The sequence below is a fragment of the Schistocerca piceifrons genome, chromosome 8 (assembly GCF_021461385.2).
Source record: "Schistocerca piceifrons isolate TAMUIC-IGC-003096 chromosome 8, iqSchPice1.1, whole genome shotgun sequence".
Classification (NCBI taxonomy): domain Eukaryota; kingdom Metazoa; phylum Arthropoda; class Insecta; order Orthoptera; family Acrididae; genus Schistocerca; species Schistocerca piceifrons.
In genome coordinates this window covers 89246191-89265943 of record NC_060145.1, presented here as the reverse complement: position 1 = coordinate 89265943, position 19753 = coordinate 89246191, and the positions used below count along the sequence as shown (strand labels likewise).

The 19753-nt window shown below is 42.1% G+C and overlaps 1 protein-coding gene across 1 annotated transcript in view; it reads left to right on the top strand.

The window, feature by feature from the left end:
• LOC124712090 overlaps nucleotides 1-19033 on the top strand; it is a 70680-nt gene extending 51647 nt beyond the window's left edge. The window contains exon 5 of the mRNA XM_047242386.1: nucleotides 18849-19033. Coding sequence (XP_047098342.1) covers nucleotides 18849-19033 — 185 coding nt within the window. The remainder of the gene's footprint in view (nucleotides 1-18848) is intronic.
• Nucleotides 19034-19753: the final 720 nt, after the last annotated feature.

Genomic DNA, 19753 nt, shown 5'->3' with positions numbered 1-19753 from the left:
TTTGGTAATGGTTGTGCCAGTATCACACACAAATATTCTACTAAAAGGAGAGCTGACAGCTGTACAGAATGCAAGTTTTAGAATTTGTGAGATACTCTACTAAGAAGTGAGCTGACAGGCGTGATGGAGAAGTTTGTTAACACAGACTCCAACACAGAAGACATAAATATTGTACGTAAATTCTCTATTAATGCTGTTATCTGTCACGTGCAGGTGATTTTTGAGGGTTGGTGGCTGGTGCGACAGAGAGCACACAAGAGGCGTGTGGGCGCTTGGCCATTGCCCATATTATTCGCGTTCGAGCACCACAATTAATACTGTAGCGGGACTGTGACCTCGGCAGTAAGGTGGACAGTGTGCAGAGGCCACACGCACTTGTGAAGTGGATGACGGAAGATTTCTTTTCTTATTTTAAATAAAGTGCATTCCTCTGTCATTCCTATCCAATGATAGCGGTGACAATGGTAGAAGCACAAGGGGGAGGGGTTGTTTATAGTGTAATTTTAACGATGTCCTTCTGTAGAAACGTTTCTACATCTACAGTATTTACTTCTGTTTTTGTACAAATCTAATGTAATCTTATAGTGTCAGAACCTCTAAAGTTGCCAATTAGTGAGTCACACAGAAACAAGGCACTTCTGGACTTGGTAATAGTGGGATATTGGTGCATTTGTTAAAATACTGCACTATGCTAACGATTTAACGTGGCGTATCAGGTTATTGGTGAAAGTATCGTAATGTGCTAATTTTGAGCGTGCGCTTTTGGTGCAGTTATTAAAATATCTTACTGTTATAGTTATAAAATTTTTAAAGTCTATTATTTATGCGTCTCTTTTGTTGATGATATTGGGAAGTGGGACTAAATTAGTCAAATAGCGTAGCAAACTACCCCAATGTTGTAAACAGCATTCGGGAGTGAACATACATTGGAGTATTTACTGAAAATGTCCTTGTTTTAACACACCGCGAAGTTCAAATGGTTCAAATGGCTCTGAGCACTATAGGATTTAACTAATGATGTCATCAGTCCCCTAGCTTAGAACTACTTAAACCTAACTAACCTACGGACATCACAAACATCCATGCCCGAGGCAGGATTCGAACCTGCGACTGTAGCGGTTGCGCGGCTCCAGACTGTAGCGCCTATAACCGCTCGGCCACCTCGGCCGGTCACTGCGATGTCACACATTAATAATCCCTCATACACTTGCCATGTAGCAGTAATTTACTTGTTTAAAAATAACCACTGTTGGTATAGTTAAAGAGGAAACCAGTACAAAATGTGCCATATTATCACAACATTGTAAATAACAATGGGAAATGGTCATATGCAGGAGTGCTTACAGAAAATACCATGGTTTTAAACATATTGTTACAGTAATAAAGGAAGGACTTCATGATACTTAAATTCTGCTGTGCAGTTTCTTTACATTATGCCTGTAAGCTGTAGCTGATCTCTTGGAAGATCCTTTCACAATAGTGCATAGAGCTCGAATGATAGTCACACCATTAGATTAGAAAAAAATGGCGGAGGGGAAATTTCCCGCATTTTTGAGTCTTTCTATTGGCCTAGATCAATTTGGGGAAGGGGGCGGGTTAGAATACAGGATGGAAGGATGACCTTCATTTTCCTGCCACTTTTTGATAACACAATTGCCCTAAAGCGTAGGTAGAAGGTTGTTTTGACACTTGACAGGCATCAGGTTACATAAAAGCCTTGAATTCACAACATGGAATTGACGCAGAGGCGGTTGGCTGGGGGTTGGGGGTGGGGGTGGGAATGTCAGGTTAGACCGTGACTGGAACCACTACTTACTTTTCCCGCACAACAATGCACAGTTTTCGTAAATGGGAAATAAGTAATCTATACTTACAACAACAAGTCCTGCAACCCCCAGTGACGGTATCGTATTGTTAAACTAGAATATTTATGGAGATCTGAATTGAAATTGATCTTTGTCCAATTAGGTCAACTATGTTCTTCATAGGTTTGTGTAAAAGTAAAAGGAAATTATTTGCATCTCAAACGAAACCAGAGCAGCTTGTATCTGCGATTCAGTTAATATAAAATGCATATATTTTGGTTCATACTCTAACCATATCTGTTTAATATCTTATACTATACCATAGTTTAATGTAACAGTACAATTTTCGGTTTTAAAACTGAAATTTACGAAATACTGACATTTATGCTTTCCTTTGTTGCCTCTCAAATTACCATGACAAAGATACACCAACTTGCTGGTGAGATGTACAATGAAAATGAGTGTGATTAACTTCTAAATATATCTTTGATTTATTGTGGAAATGTTATCTATTTTCACGTAATTCAATATTTTTCTTTAGTCGACATGTGTATCTCTCATTTCCTAATAACGTCGTATGTAAGTATCTGACTGAGTTTTACAGTAGTTACACTTATTATCGTGTTTGAAAGTTATCATATCTTTCTATGTGAAATACATGTGTATTCCTTTTCTTTTGACCCCTAATTTTCATGTAGAAAATATTATTCCCTGCTTTCAAAAATATGGATTCTCCATTCTCGGACCACCAGCAGCAGTTAGGTGCACAGACCAAACAGCAGCAGCAGCAGTAGTAGTAGTAGTAGTAGCTTTATTCATCTGTAGATCTCTTGTAACAACGATATAGGACATGTCAAAGTATTTACAAGTTTAGACCAATTTAAAGTAAGCTAATTCGTATACACATACATTTGCAGACTTCCAGTTAGAGACAATCATTAGGTTTACTCCTAGTACACAATACGTTTGTGCAAATAACTCCTTAAATAGTGTAATACCACACTGGTCAGTCATATCTCACTATCAGTCACTGTACACACTATACACACATTGTTTTGTAACACTTCATTCACTACACACAGACACACACACACACACACACACACACACACACACACACACACACACACACACACACTCACGGTGATCTCTGGGTCACTTTCTGTACCACAACTTCCCATTTTGCTATCGAAAAAGCCGAGTCAGCATCCCTCTATAATGAGAGAGATGTTGAACTCAGAAACAGGAAGAGGTGTTAGTGTTGTGCTATGCATAGCTTGGGGTTAAGTATTTATAGAAAAGGAAAAAAAAAGAAGGGAAAAAACATAGTGTGAAGTTGTTATGTGGAAAGTAGGGTGTTTTAAACCATTATTATTATTCATTTGTATAACATTTTTTTTTTACCAAACCCCCACACTGTTTAATCTAAGTAATCCTCGAATGTATAAAATGTGTTGCATAACAGGTACTTTTTAGCTGCCTTTTTAAATAAGTGTATTGTTGCAATTTCTTTAATCTCTTTTGGTAATTTATTGTAGGGTTTTATTCCTTGGTAGAAAATGCACAGTTTTATGTTTATTTTTTCGTAGTAAATGTAAGTTGAGTGTAGCTCTTGTTCCATGGTCATGGACAGAGCTGTTTGTACAATAATTACCAATGTTATTTTTTATGTGTACAACTGATTTGTAAATGTATTCACATGGACCAGTTAAAATCCCTGGTGCTTTGAATAGATTTTTACCATGAGCTCGACTAGTATTTTTGGTAATTATTCTTGTGGCTCTTCTCTGGAGTTTGACAATTGTGTTCATATTTTGTGCATTTGTTCCCCAAAAAAGAATACCATAGCTAATAACTGAGCGTACATATGAATAGTATATAACTAGAAGACACTGATGATAGGATTCTAAGGGAATAACATGCTGATGACATTCTGTTTGCAAGTACATTTGGATGTTCACACCACTTCAACTGAGAATCAACATTCATTCCTAGAAAATTTGCATTTGTGACACAGTCTATGGAGATACCATCTCTATTTAATTTAACATTGTCATTTTCCCTCTTCAAACTGAAATTCATGACATTAGTTTTCTTCATGTTCAATGTCACTTTATTGCTCACTGACCAATCGTAGACTTACTTGATAGTTTCATTTGCTTTCTCTGTGAGGACTTCTCTTGTTTTCTCAGTGGCTATAATATTGCTGTCACCATCGAAGAGAATTTTTTGACCATGAGTAACACTACTATGTTCTACGAGTCGGGGCGTGGAATGTCAGAAGCTTGAACGTGGTAGGGAAACTAGAAAATCTGAAAAGGGAAATGCAAAGGCTAAATCTAGATATAGTAGGGGTCAGTGAAGTGAAGTGGAAGAAAGACAAGGATTTCTGGTCAGATGACTATCAGGTAATATCAACAGCAGCAGAAAATGGTATAACAGGTGTAGGATTCGTTATGAATAGGAAGGTAGGGCAGAGGGTGTGTTACTGTGAACAGTTCAGTGACCGGATTGTTCTAATCAGAATCGACAGCAGACCAACACCGACAACGATAGTTCAGGTATAGACGCCGACGTCACAAGCTGAAGATGAACAGATAGAGAAAGTGTATGAGGATATTGAAAGGGTAACGCAGTATGTAAAGGGGGACGAAAATCTAATAGTCATGGACGACTGGAATGCAGTTGTAGGGGAAGGAGTAGAAGAAAAGGTTACAGGAGAATATGGGCTTGGGACAAGGAATGAAAGAGGAGAAAGACTAATTGAGTTCTGTAACAAGTTTCAGCTAGTAATAGCGAATACCCTGTTCAAGAATCACAAGAGGAGGAGGTATACTTGGAAAAGGCCGGGAGATACGGGAAGATTTCAATTAGATTACATCATGGTCAGACAGAGATTCCGAAATCAGATACTGGATTGTAAGGCGTACCCAGGAGCAGATATAGACTCAGATAACAATATAGTAGTGGTGAAGAGTAGGCTGAAGTTCAAGACATTAGTCAGGAAGAATCAATACGCAAAGAAAGTGGATACGGAAGTACTAAGGAATGACGAGATACGTTTGAAGTTTTCTAACGCTATAGATACAGCAATAAGGAACAGCGCAGTAGGCAGTACAGTTGAAGAGGAATGGACATCTCTAAAAAAGGCCATTACAGAAGCTGGGAAGGAAAACATAGGTACAAAGAAGGTAGCTGCGAAGAAACCATAGGTAACAGAAGAAATACTTCAGTTGATTGATGAAAGGAGGAAGTACAAACACGTTCCGGGAAAATCAGGAATACAGAAATACAAGTCGCTGAGGAATGAAATAAATAGGAAGTGCAGGGAAGCTAAGACGAAATGGGTGCAGGAAAAATGTGAAGACATCGAAAAAGATATGATTGTCGGAAGGACAGACTCAGCATACAGGAAAGTCAAAACAACCTTTGGTGACATTAAAAGCAACGGTGGTAGCATTAAGAGTGCAACGGGAATTCCACTGTTAAATGCAGAGGAGAGAGGAGATAGGTGGAAAGAATACATTGAAAGCCTCTATGAGGGTGAAGATTTGTCTGATGTGATAGAAGAAGAAACAGGAGTCGATTTAGAAGAGATAGGGGATCCAGTATTAGAATCGGAATTTAAAAGAGCTTTGGAGGACTTACGGTCAAATAAGGCAGAAGGGATAGATAACATTCCATCAGAATTTCTGAAATCATTGGGGGAAGTGGCAACAAAACAACTATTCACGTTGGTGTGTAGAATATATGAGTCTGGCGACATATCATCTGACTTTCGGAAAAGCATCATCCACACAATTCCGAAGACGGCAAGAGCTGACAAGTGCGAGAATTATCGCACAATCAGCTTAACAGCTCATGCATCGAAGCTGCTTACAAAAATAATATACAGAAGAATGGAAAAGAAAATTGAGAATGCGCTAGGTAACGATCAGTTTGGCTTTAGGAAAAGTAAAGGGACGAGAGAGGCAATTCTGACGTTACGACTAATAATGGAAGCAAGGCTAAAGAAAAACCAAGACACTTTCATAGGATTTGTCGACCTGGAAAAAGCGTTCGACAATATAAAATGGTGCAAGTTGTTCGAGATTCTGAAAAAAGTAGGGGTAAGCTATAGGGAGAGACGGGTCATATACAATATGTACAACAACCAAGAGGGAAGAATAAGAGTGGACGATCAAGAACGAAGTGCTCGTATTAAGAAGGGTGTAAGACAAGGCTGTAGCCTTTCGTCCCTACTCTTCAATCTGTACATCGAGGAAGCAATGATGGAAATAAAAGAAAGGTTCAGGAGTGGAATTAAAATACAAGGTGAAAGGATTTCAATGATACGATTCGCTGATGACATTGCTATCCTTAGTGAAAGTGAAGAAGAATTAAATGATCTGCTGAACGAAATGAACAGTCTAATGAGTACACAGTATGGTTTGAGAGTAAATCGGAGAAAGACGAAGGTAATGAGAAGTAGTAGAAAAGAGAACAGTGTGAAACTTAACATCAGGATTGATGGTCACGAAGTCAATGAAGTTAAGGAATTCTGCTACCTAGGCAGTAAAATAACCAATGACGGACGGAGCAAGGAGGACATCAAAAGCCGACTCGCTATGGCAAAAAAGGCATTTCTGGCCAAGAGAAGTCTACTAATATCAAATACCGGCCTTAATTTGAGGAAGAAATTTCTGAGGATGTACGTCTGGAGTACAGCATTGTATAGTAGTGAAACATGGACTATGGGAAAACCGGAACAGAAGAGAATCGAAGTATTTGAGATGTGGTGCTATAGACGAATGTTGAAAATTAGGTGAATTGATAAGGTAAGGAATGAGGAAGTTCTACGCAGAATCGGAGAGGAAAGGAATATGTGGAAAACACTGATAAGGAGAAGGGACAGGATGATAGGACATCTGCTAAGACATGAGGGAATGACTTCCATGGTACTAGAGGGAGCTGTAGAGGGCAAAAACTGTAGAGTTACACAGAGATTGGAATACGTCAAGCAAATAATTGAGGACGTAGGTTGCAAGTGTTACTCTGAGATGAAGAGGTTAGCACAGGAAAGGAATTAGTGGCGGGCCGCATCAAACCATTCAGTAGACTGACGACCAAAAAAAAAAAAATACCTAAGGACACCACACACATCCATGCCCAAGGCAGGATTCGAACCTGCGACCGTAGCAGTCGCGGGGTTCCGGACTGAAGCGCCTAGAACCGCTCGGCCACCGGAGTCGGCACTGAATTTGTAGTCACTTGAATTTGATACACTTGCTGATATCGAGTTCCACTGTAAGAGAATCCTACCTAGGCCTCGCTTACGAAAGTCTTTTTTATGCCACCGCACATGATCCCTGCCACTGATACATGAAACAAACCTTCATCACTTGAGGCACTGACTTCTTGTTAGCTACTCATGCAATATTTGTAACAGTTAAAATGGAAATTGGATTTAGGTTATTCTTAAGTGACTAAAAACAGGGTAGGCCGTTCCTTTTAATGGATTCGTACAAGCGCACATAACTTACAGAGAGTTAGATCAAATATAATTTTAGTTTAACTCCCCAATGTTCGGCAGTAGTCCTTGCTACATCAGTAAATGTACTCTGTCTTGAGTACCCACAGCAGTTCCACAAGTGCTTCCCGCAGCAAATGTCAGAAGCCACTGTCTATAGATATGATAGGGCACAGAGCAGCTTCTTCGCACTGGGAATCAATCGGAATTTACTCCTATCATAGTTGCCTATTGTACACTACTAATAATTTAATTCGAGTTGTTACTGACGAATTGATCAGTTTATGACTATCAGCGGCTATTTCGCTCTAACTTCTCTGCTAATACAGGACCTTTATGCAGACAGATAATTCGAATTCCGTTCATCAACTAACTCCTTATTGTAGAATGTTGTTCATTAAGTAGTAAACGAATGGATTCCAATTTACTGAGCCTTTTCCTGGACAAAGTAATGAGGAAATGATAAAATGAACTGAAAATTCAAGGACGCTGGAAGCGAACACGACTAGGGCGATCCCGGGACAAGATAGAAATTTCAAACCAAGCTTTTGCACACGATATGGCCATAATCTTGGATAACGAAGCAATAGCAACAAAAATAGAAATACTAAAAGAATGTGCAGAAAAGGTTGGTCTACAAATCTCTTTCCAGAATCTGAATTCTTCTGCTCGAAATTAAACATACAAATCTTAGACACAAAGTACAGCAAGGTAAACAGAGTTATACATTTCAATTATGTAGGTGTAAACCTCGAACCAATAGGAGAAGAAAACAAATCGCAGGACTGGACTGAAAAAAACGAACAGAGCTTATGGCAGATCTTATGACACATATAATAAGAAATGCATGTATATTGAAACAAAGATCAGACACTGCAACACAGTAATCAAGTCTGAAATGCTGTACACAAGTGAGACACTAGCACTCGATACGAAAAGCAACATGGAAAGCATACTGAAGGAAAAACGCAAAATCATGAAAAAATTCTCGGCCCAAAGCTGACAGAAGAGGGACAGAGATTACTGTCTAGAAAAACCACAGAGAGGATGTCAAACTTAGCAGTAGATATCAGTTCTCTGGGTACATCAGCAGGTTACCAAGAAGACTCACCAATAGAATTCAGACATATATACACGGAATCAAGTCAACAATACCATGGATCACAGTAGTCGAATTTGAGCTAGTAAAAGCAAGAATCGATCCAGTAGAAGGTCAAAATCGAAATGTATACAGAGACAAAATGTACAAGTGGAATGTTGGGTCATGGAATGAAACCCAAAGAAACCAGGAACTAAATTGACTGAGGATGGAGACTTCATGGAGAATAAATAGAGTAGTCGAAGATCAGAAAGAATGCCCAAATGAGGAAATTGAAATAAGAACACCGTGAATTCATTGTCCCAGGAAGGGGAATCTTTATTGACACATTCCTGGGGTCAGATACATCACATGATCACACTGACAGAACCACAGGCACATAGACACAGGCAACATAGCATGCACAATGTCGGCACTAGTACAGTGTATATCCACCTTTCGCAGCAATGCAGGCTGCTATTCTCCCATGGAGACAATCGTAGAGATGCTGGATGTAGTCCTGTGGAACGGCTTGCCATGCCATTTCCACCTGGCGCCTCAGTTGGACCAGCGTTCGTGCTGGACGTACAGACCGCGTGAGACGACGCTTCATCCAGTCCCAAAAATGCTCAATGGGGGACAGATCCGGAGATCTTGCTGGCCAGGGTAGTTGACTTACACCTTCTAGAGCACGTTGGGTGGCACGGGATACATGCGGACGTGCATTGTCCTGTTGGAACAGCAAGTTCCCTTGCCGGTCTAGGAATGGTAGAACGATGGGTTCGATGACGGTTTGGATGTACCGTGCACTATTCAGTGTCCCCTCGACGATCACCAGTGATGTACGGCCAGTGTAGGAGATCGCTCCCCACACCATGATGCCGGGTGTTGGCCCTGTGTGCCTCGGTCGTATGCAGTCCTGATTGTGGCGCTCACCTGCACGGCGCCAAACACGCATACGACCATCATTGGCACCAAGGCAGAAGCGACTCTCATCGCTGAAGACGACACGTCTCCATTCGTCCCTCCATTCACGCCTGTCGCGACACCACTGGAGGCGGGCTGCACGATGTTGGGGCGTGAGCGGAAGATGGCCTAACGGTGTGCGGGACCGTAGTCCAGCTTCATGGAGACGGTTGCGAATGGTCCTCGCCGATACCCCAGGAGCAACAGTGTCCCTAATTTGCTGGGAAGTGGCGGTGCGGTCCCCTACGGCACTGCGTAGGATCCTACGGTCTTGGCGTGCATCCGTGCGTCGCTGCGGTCCGGTCCCAGGTCGACGGGCACGTGCACCTTCCGCCGACCACTGGCGAGAACATCGATGTACTGTGGAGACCTCACGCCCCATGTGTTGAGCAATTCGGCGATACGTCCACTCGGCCTCCTGCATGCCCACTATACGCCTTCGCTCAAAGTCCGTCAACTGCGCATACGGTTCACGTCCACGCTGTCGCGGCATGCTACCAGTGTTAAAGACTGCGATGGAGCTCCGTATGCCACGGCAAACTGGCTGACACTGACGGGGGCGGTGCACAAATGCTGCACAGCTAGCGCCATTCGTCGGCCAACACCGCGGTTCCTGGTGTGTCCGCTGTGCCGTGCGTGTGATCATTGCTTGTACAGCCCTCTCACAGTGTCCGGAGCAAGTATGGTGGGTCTGACACACCGGTGTCAATGTGTTCTTTTTTCCATTTCCAGGAGTGTATATATATATATATATATATATATATATATATATATATATATATATATATATATATATAAAAATCGAGAAAAATACATTAACCTGATCTGATCTTACTCAATTGGTACCCCACAGTACAGCCAACTACCCAAGCGGAACCGTCTTAAGAAATTACTGTCATGCGACTGCCTTACGCAAATTCCAACGTGGAACTGACCTATGCAACGGCCTTATGCAAATAAGATCCCCCAATTGCACTAGCAGGCCTCTCTTAAGTAATTGCCACTAAACACTAAACCGTAATGAATCTCAGGAACCATTAAAATCTGACAAACGAGCGCTGCTACTACTACATTTAAATGATTAGTGAACTTTATTAGAAGCTTGCACCGGTAGGAATTTTTCTCTTAGTATACTCTCGACTGCCACGAGGTTTCAGCATAGCTGACTACCCCAGGCAGTAACTCCTTGCCGCATTTTCTTCCTTTCCCTTTGTTTAGTACATATTTTGTACAAACTTTTAAATCAAGAAAACACGAAGAAGGTTCATAACCATTTAATTCACATGTGTATCTTCCTCCACTCACTATTGGTCAATGAACAAGGTTAGGCGACAGTTTTTCTCGTGACGCCGTCACGCAAATTTTAGCACGTTTCAAGTTGTCGGTGGATTGAAAGCCGCCTGATAATTGTTAATGAGATTATAAAAGAATCTGAATGTGAACCGATTTCGGTAATGGTACGCTTTAAAAGCGGGTCGAACGCCGTTATCGCATACTTTTGTGGACCATCTGCCTCAAGAGCTGTAGTGGCAAAGAGTTTCCGAGGACCTTGGAGAGTATCAGTAATTTTTTTTATCTTTACATTGTAAAAGGGACGTACTTCAGTCTGTTTGCTGCAGAATCGAAGAGTCATGCGATTAAAACTAATGGGAGAAACAGAGATTCGTGTAAAATTGTTTTATAATGTTTTATCTGAAAATTACTTCGTGAAGGTGGTTATAGAACTGACTTGTAAAGGTAATGTCATAGTCTCATAATAAGTAAGAGACCCGAACTTTCCTAATTGGTTAATGCAGAAGAGGACATTTGTGACCATAAATCTGTCACAGCGTCAGGGAAAGGTAGGAAAATAAATTTACTTAGCAAAAGCGATAGGGAATAGATCTGAAAGTAACTGAATGGTCAACACCAAACATTCATCTCTGAAAACGAAGGTATGGAGGAAAAACGCATTAAATACAGAAACATTCCTCAATAAACCGTAGGCAATTGTGTCCTGAGAAAAGTTGTGAAGGATGGTGAGACGTAGATGATACAGGGATACTTTAGACAGGTGTCCAGGACGGATTTAAATCTATACGAAAGAGAATCACGTTCAGCGAAGAATCCTACGAAGGCTGTGCTCTTTTCCATAGGGAGAGGCAATTCCAGCCATCGTGGTTCGTAATAAAACAGAAACATTATATCCTCGGAGTATATGTCCAAGTCAATACTCGAGAAATGGCGTTTTATAACTGGCTTTCAACACTACATCCTGCAGGAGCATTAATCCAAGCAAACCCAACAAGAAACCTGACACTGACAGATAATGTTAAAATAATAAACGCAGTCTCACTGTCTAAATGTTCTTACACACCCCAAATTTTCAACCTGTCCAAAGAAATGGGACGAATCGTAGTATAAGCTAGCCCCTGGATGCAGTGGCGTGGAGGCGTATTTGGCGTTAAATACACAGCATTCACTCTAAAGTCAGCAGGAGACTTCGGCCTGATTGACTTTATCTCAAAGTGCTGGCACAAAGGACGTTCAGAACCCTAGAAAACAGCCCGGGCAGCCACACGGCAGCCTTGCTCGACAAATACCGGTACAGATCAGAGTTCGTGACATGGACCGCACAGTGATTCCATATGCACTCGGATACATGCCACAATACTACATGCTGGACAGCTACTTGACGGCGTCAGACTCAGATGACGGCAACGGAACTACACGACAGTGTCAGAGGCAACGAACAGAAGAATATCACTGAGCCTGAAATATCCGCAGTATCGTTGGAACATTGCATTGGAAAATGTTTCGGCGCTTTTCAAGCCACCAGAAGTTCGCAGAACATGGTACAAGGTTGTAAACAGGACGTTGTGGAACAACGAAAAGCTGTGCAGGCATACAACCAATCTGGACAGACTCCTGCGACACGTGCAGTGAACTAGATACTCTACAACGCAAACTTTTGTGTGGAACTGTGACAGCTTTTGGTAGACAAGTAACAAATATGAATAAAATGTTATGACGTTTGCAGCAGCGTCAACTGATAAAAATTACACGAGTTTTCGGCCGTTGTTCAGATAATAAGCAGACCTAAGAGTGTGCGCTGTTTGCGACTGTGCCTATCGAAGTCTCTTTGAATCGAGTACCCCAGTTTTTTGTGACGTGGTCGAGTTTTTTGGGTAAACTCTTATGTCTTCGTATTTTCTTTGCAACGGCCACTGTTACGACCAGACGGACGGCTTAGCCCGTTAGCTCGTGCTGTTGCAAACCTCTTAATGGAGAATTCTGAGGATAAATCCTATTTGTTTCTTTCGATTAAGTTGACGACAGGTTCGTCATTTGGCCCACGGACGTGACAAACTAGACGAATTCTAGGAATACCTCAGTTGCATGAACAGTAACATCCAGTTGACTGTGGGGTTAGAAAAAAACAGTGCATTGCCCGTCCTTGACGCCCTCCTCTGCCACAGAAGAAATGGATGTCTTTGGCCAGAGCGTCAAAAGAAAGCCCACCCACAGCGTTCTGTACTTGCACGCCATTGGCCATCATCACCCAGCACAGAAGCGCTTTACAAACACTGCTGCATAGTGCGAGAATGATCTCGGACGCTGATAAGGTGCCCCACGAGGTGAGCCACCTACGCAAGGTCTTTAGGAACAACCGCTATGACCGCAATTAAATAAATTGATTGTTCCTAGCAAGAAAAACAGTGAGACCACCGATGAGGAGCAGGAAAGGAAACTGGCTTTCTTGCGTTTCTGTGGCTCCGTGTTGTGCAAGAAAACCCAGCTGCGGAAAGATACAGGATCAAATCTATCTACAGGACTCCGACGAAAATCTGTCAGTTACTCTGAGCAGTTAAAGACCTGGCGTCTACAAGATACCTTGCGAGTGTGACCAGTCTTACGTCGGACAAACAGTATGAGCTGTGGAACAACGCAGGAAAGAGAACAAGAGATTTTATCGCCTAGAGAAATACGCTTTGGCTGAGCTTGCTTCAGAAAATGGCCACCGGATAAAGTTTGACAAAACCACTATCGTAGCTCACTCTAGCGGCTTCTGAGACTGTGTAATTAAAGATTCCATTGAAACAAAAATCACCTGCTGCATAGCACGTCCTGCAATCCAGCGATTGCCCGGTTAAAGCGTGAGCATCCAACGCCAGATCAACGTACGCCCGTATAATCGTAGGCACCAGTGACGTCACAGACGACTGCTAGTACATATGAGGGACATACCAGCAGCTCAGTGGCAGCCGTGCAACTTGACAATGGCCAAGAAGTGCTTGACAAAAAGCTCGTGTAATTTTAATCACTTGGCGAGGCCGAAAACCCGAAAACTTTTTATTCAGAGTCATCGCCGCGAAACGCTATATTCTTGCAAGTAACAAGTACTCATTCTGATCATCATAACCGAACAGAACCCCTTTGACGCAATAATAAGCAAGGCAGATGACTTTAAATCATTCCCTGCATTTGAAGGGACAGCTTACCGAATGAACAGTCGCCCACGGAGCAAACTTCGTCTTCCACTTGGGACCAACTTGAAGAGAAAGCGAAAAAATTGTCAAAAAAATGAATCCTTACGAACCTGATAATCATTGCATTAAACGAAACCTTCTGAATACTATGGTGAGTGTCAGCATTCAAATTCGCCAACGAAATGATTGAACAACAACAAACCGATGGGTTTCTACTAATATCAAGACGCAGCAACACAGCACGTTAAGGCCTGGGGAAGGAGAAAGCTTGAGTAGTCGGACAAACAAGGTGTCATTCTGCAATGAGTCCACTTCCTGGGAACACCAAGGCGCCTACAATGGAACTCCAACTGCGAACTAAATGAACAGACAAGAATCATACATGTGGAGATCGACAGCGTTCTGGATTGGGTTGGGTTTTGTTTGGGGAAGGAGACTAGACAGCAAGGTCATCGGTCTCATCGGATCAGGAAAGGATGGGGAAGGAAGTCGGCAGTGCCCTTCAAAGTAACCATCTCGGCATTTGCCTGGAGAGATTTAGGGAAATCACTGAAAACCTAAATCAGGATGGCTGGACGCGGGATTGAACCGTCGTCCTCCCGAATGCGAGTCCAGTGTTCTAGCCACTACGCCACCTTTCTCGGTGATAGCGTTCTCATAAGTTGTTTTTATAATGCGTATAATGTGTCAAATAAATTTCATTTTAATAAAACATTGAATTACCTATGTAAATTCGTAAGATAATAATAATAATGGAAGTATTTACAACAAGAAATCTCTGTCCACCTGCACCAAAATTCGTCACTACAACACTGTAATCAAACCTGAGGTGCTATACGCCAGTGAGATACTGATGTTACACACAAAGGCCGACCTTGAGAACATTCTCACACAGGAAAGAAAAATCATTACGAATATTGCAACTAACGTTATTGGGCCAAAATTCACGATGGATATAGGCTTCACTCCAGGGACAACACAGAGACGACGAAACATCAGCATGTTATTTAGTTCCATTTCGAAATATAAATTAAATTGTCACCTACACCTAAGCTAATTTCGTCGACCAGTTCTCGCGATTTTCCTGGAGATGAACCACCACCAATTCTACTTGCAGCTAGCGAACTTGGTGTCCATTTTAGTTTAGTTTCATACCTATACATTTGTCAAACTCACAGAAAAAATACTGGATCGATATTGTGCTAACAAAGCCTTAGTACTTAAATTACGTAAGCACTATAAAACTCTTGTGGTGACCAAATCAGATAATGCGCTTTTCCCCAGAACTTACATGGAAATAACACCAGTAATTTTGCAGCACATTCTTTCACAAACAGGCTTCCTGACAAGTAGCGCGAGGTGCTCTCTAGCGGCATATTTGCAAGCAGGTAACTGGCTACTATTAAGTGGAAGAACCCTAAGGAAATACGGGTCATTAACGAAATAACTGTCTTAGAAGTCACTTGTTCGACCGACTCTTGAATATTGTTCGTCACCTTCAGACCGTCACAAGGGTGGATTAATAGAAGAGATAGAGAAGATACACCAAAGAGGAGCGCATTTCGTCAGGAGTTCGTTTGGTTTGCGCGATAGCGTTACTGACAAGCTCTGTGAACTCCAGTTACACAATAATCGTTTTTTGTCACGGAGAGGGACACTGTTGAAATTCCAGGAGCGTAAGCTGGAAGAAGACTCGGCAATATATTATTATCTCCAACGTAGATTAACTGAGCAATAGTATCTGGATACCCACAGTACGGAAACGACCACTACAAGTCACGAGAGGCAACGGGGAGTATTGTGTTGTCTGCAGAGATGCAGTAACAGGAGAATGTGTTAGATAGGAGAGCTCAGTGGCTTTAAACGTGGACTAGTCACTGGATGTCAGCTTTGTAACAAATCCATCAGGGACATTTCAACCCTTTTAAAGCTGCCCGTGATGACTGGGTGTTGTGTGATGTCCTTAGGTTAGTTAGGTTTAAGTAGTTCTAAGTTCTAGGGGACTGATGACCTCAGAAGTTAAGGCCCATAGTGCTCAGAGCCATTTTTTTAAAGGCTGCGTTTTACTGGCACAACACTTAAGAAATGAAACAGATCTACTAAAAACACTACCTACAATAGTCTTGTCCGTCCTCTTTTGGAGTACTACTGCGCGGTCTGGGTTCCTTACCAGATAGGACTAATGGAGTACATTGAGAAAGTTCAAAGAAGGACAGCACGTTTTGTATTATCGAGAAATAGGGGAGAGACTATCACTGACATATTACAGGATTTGGGGTGGACATCATGAAAACAAAGGCGTTTCTCGTTGCCACGCAATTATCTCACTAAATTTCAATCACCAACTTTCAGTTCCGAGTGCGAAAATATTTTGTTGACGCCGGGAGAAAGGATTATAATAATAAAATAAAGGAAATCAGAGCTCGCACGGAAAGGTATAGATGTTCGGTTTTTCAGCGCGCAGTTCGGGATTGGAACAATAGAGAATTATTGTGAAGATGGTTCGAAGAACACTCTGCCAGGCACTTAAGGGGGGTAGGACGTCAGACAGGCCGACTTGGAGCAGGAGAGGCACCACAGGACATTTTGATTTCCACTGTCTATACTTCTACAAGTAAATTCATAAAACTTTGTCAGCATGACCAGGAAGGATTCAGGATTCACACTAGTAGCAGCGGAAGTTCAAAAACATAACAAAAAATTTTTTTTACATGTGAAATTTAATCATTTTTTCACTTACTATTGGCTGCATTTGTTGCTATAGGTACACTTTTCTTCATAAGTAAGAGAGACTGGTTCAAATGGCTTTGAGCGCTATGGGACTTAACATCTTAGGTCATCAGTCCCCTAGAACTAAGAACTACTTAAACCTAACTAACCTAAGGACATCACACACATCCATGCCCGAGGCAGGATTCGAACCTGCGACCGTAGCAGTCCCGCGGTTCCGGACGGCAACGCCTAGAACCACACGACCACCGCGGCCGGCAAGAGAGAGTGTTCGATGAATTTTGCACAGCATACAAACCATACTTAGAGGTGTCTGAAACTCTAGAATCTATTTAATTTATGAAAAAATGAATGAGCTGTTACGTATGAAACTTTATGTTTAGAAAAAAAAGAAATCAATTTTTGTAGTTAATTATCTCAATTTTTACTACCGTTTTTAATAGATTTGGAAAATTCTAGAGTTTCATACACCTGTAAGTATGGTTTGTATGCTGTGCAAAATTCATCAAAGAATCTCTCTTACTTGTGAAGAAAAGTGTGCATATAGCAAGAAATGCAGCCAACAGTAAGTGAAAAAATGATGAAATTTCATATAAAAAAATTATTTTGTTATGTTTCTACAGTTCCACCGCTATGAGTGTGAATCCTGAATCCTTCCTGGTCATACTGACAAAGTTTTATGAATTTATTTGTAAAAGTATAGACAGTAGAAAATAAAATGTCCTGTGGTGTCTCTCCTGCTCCAAGTCGGCCCGTTTGACGTCCTACCCCTCTTAAGTATGATTTGCAGAGTATTCATGTAGATGTAGATGTAGATGTAGATTGTGTACCGCCTTCAGTAGGGGAACAGTTGGGAGTTGATGATTCTTTGTATCATGACAGTCCACCCTATCATAAAACAGAATTTGTGCGGAATGGTTTGTGGACAGAAACGTTTCTCATATGAGCTGGCCTGCCCAACGTTTCACTGTTGGGGGTAAGTTACAGCGGTCGGCTTCGCTCCAGACCCCAGCGTCCAGTATCTCTTCCTCATCTCGTTTAGGAGGAAGAAAGGTCCGTCATATCTTCACGGACATTCAGATGCCTCAGTGTTCCCAGCATGTTCAAGCCGTAGTAAACGCGAAGGGTCGACATGCTCCATATTAATTGGTTCAAATGGCTGTGAGCACTATGGGACTTAACTTCTGAGGTTATCAGTCCCCTAGAACTTAGAACTACTTAAACCTAACTAACCTAAGGACATCACACACATCCATGCCCGAGACAGGATTCGAACCTGCGACCGTAGCGGTCGCGCGGTTCCAGAGTGTAGCACCTAGAACCGCTCGGCCACCTCGGCCGGCCCTAAATTAATGTTCACAGATGGGTGTCCGGATGCTCCTTAAAAGATACTGTACATCTCTCGAAATGACCACGACAACAAAATCTGAGAAATGAGGGGTCATACGAAATCTTATCGACAATCGAGCTGCTCATGAGCTATTAGGAAAATGAAGAGAAAGGGGGAAAGTAGAGAGTGGAAAATAATAGTGTTATTAGAGGTACCCTCCGCCACACGCTGTGAGCTCATGGACACAGATTCAGAAGTAGATTTTGTCGGAGACATGTTGGAAATATCAAAGTATTCAACATCATCATAAAGAAACTGTTATTCACAACATTAGAAGAAGCAACGAACTGATTAACTTTTATGAAGAGTGAAAAAAATTCTACTCACTCAGTTGAATGTAGATCCCGAAATTATGCAATGTTGAAGACGCTGTACACAAACAAGTGACAATGTTCTTGAAAGTATTAATTTTCTGTCATGTTTGTCTCCGTACTTTCGCCTCAGTTTAGTGTAAGAAAACGGTACCATACCATACCATAACGTACGAAAAATCATACCATATTTTCCCCATATTACTAAGAAATCTTACCCTCTCCCCAGATTTAACGAACTCGTACCAAAAAAATTTATATACTGTTTTCAAGTCTCCGAGGCCTCGAAACAGTCTCTTTCCGCATTTTGTAGATTCTAATACAGAATGCACAAAATATACCTATAGCTTTCTGAGCCTTGTGATGGGTGCTGGGTTCGGACTGTGAGTTTGAAATCGATATTGCGTCTTATTGGTTCACACACTGTCTGTGTCGGGTAGGATTTAATGTGCCTTTGAGGGGTGGGAATTTTTGGCAACGTGAAAGCAATGTTGTGACGTCACAAATCCCACCCATGCAAGCTTGCAGGCCTCACGTGTGAGGAAGTCTTGTGAGATCGCTGTGATGTTTTTGTTTCTTTCTGTTTGCAGAGTGCCGTCCTGGAAGCATCAAGTTCGTTAATTGCAACGTCTGCTTGTGCCACCCGTACGACTGGAAGTGCACCAACATGAAGTGTCCGTCAAAGGGAAAACCGACGCTCTGCCCATCGTCAGCTGTCAAGGATCACCCCGCCTGCAGACAAGGTCCTTCATTTAACCCAGCATTAAGTTTATAGTAAAGGGATCGTGAAAGGCAAGCGTGCGTTATTCTGGCGCGAAAGCTCACCGTGTCATACGATCGCCAGTTGCTTAGCTGTAAACTACTGTTGGTTTCCAAACTGGTGAAAAGTTAGAAACCAATGAGTGGAATTCAACCCAAGCGTGTATTTCCGACAGACAGCAATGCCTTAATCACATTTGTAGAAGCCGTGACACGCAACCAGTAGAAGCTGTTTACATACAGAGTGTAACAAAAATCTACGACACAAATTGCGGGATACATTCCTCATACGTAGAACAAGAAATTATGTCATATGAACATGGGCATGGAAACGCTGCGTTTCTACGTTAAAACTCATTTTCTCCAACTCATTAATCATGGGAAACACACGAACAGAACGCACCAGCACGCCACATGAACTCTTTCTCACAGGAGATGTTCAATATCCCTTCTGTGGGCACTGACACATTTATCACCCCGTCGTAGCAGTGAACCTCGGATAAGCTGATGTATCTCTGGAGTATTGCGTATGGTTTCGCAGCCTTCCATAGTGCGGTCCGCCTCGATAGCTGAGTGGTCAGGGTGATGGAATGCTCTGCAAACGGGCCCGGGTTCGACAACCTGCTAGGTCGGAGATTTTCTCCGCTCCGGAACTTGGCGTTGTATTGCCTTCATCATCATATCATCCCCATAGACACGCAAGTCGCCGAAGTGGCGTCAACTAAAAAGACTTGCA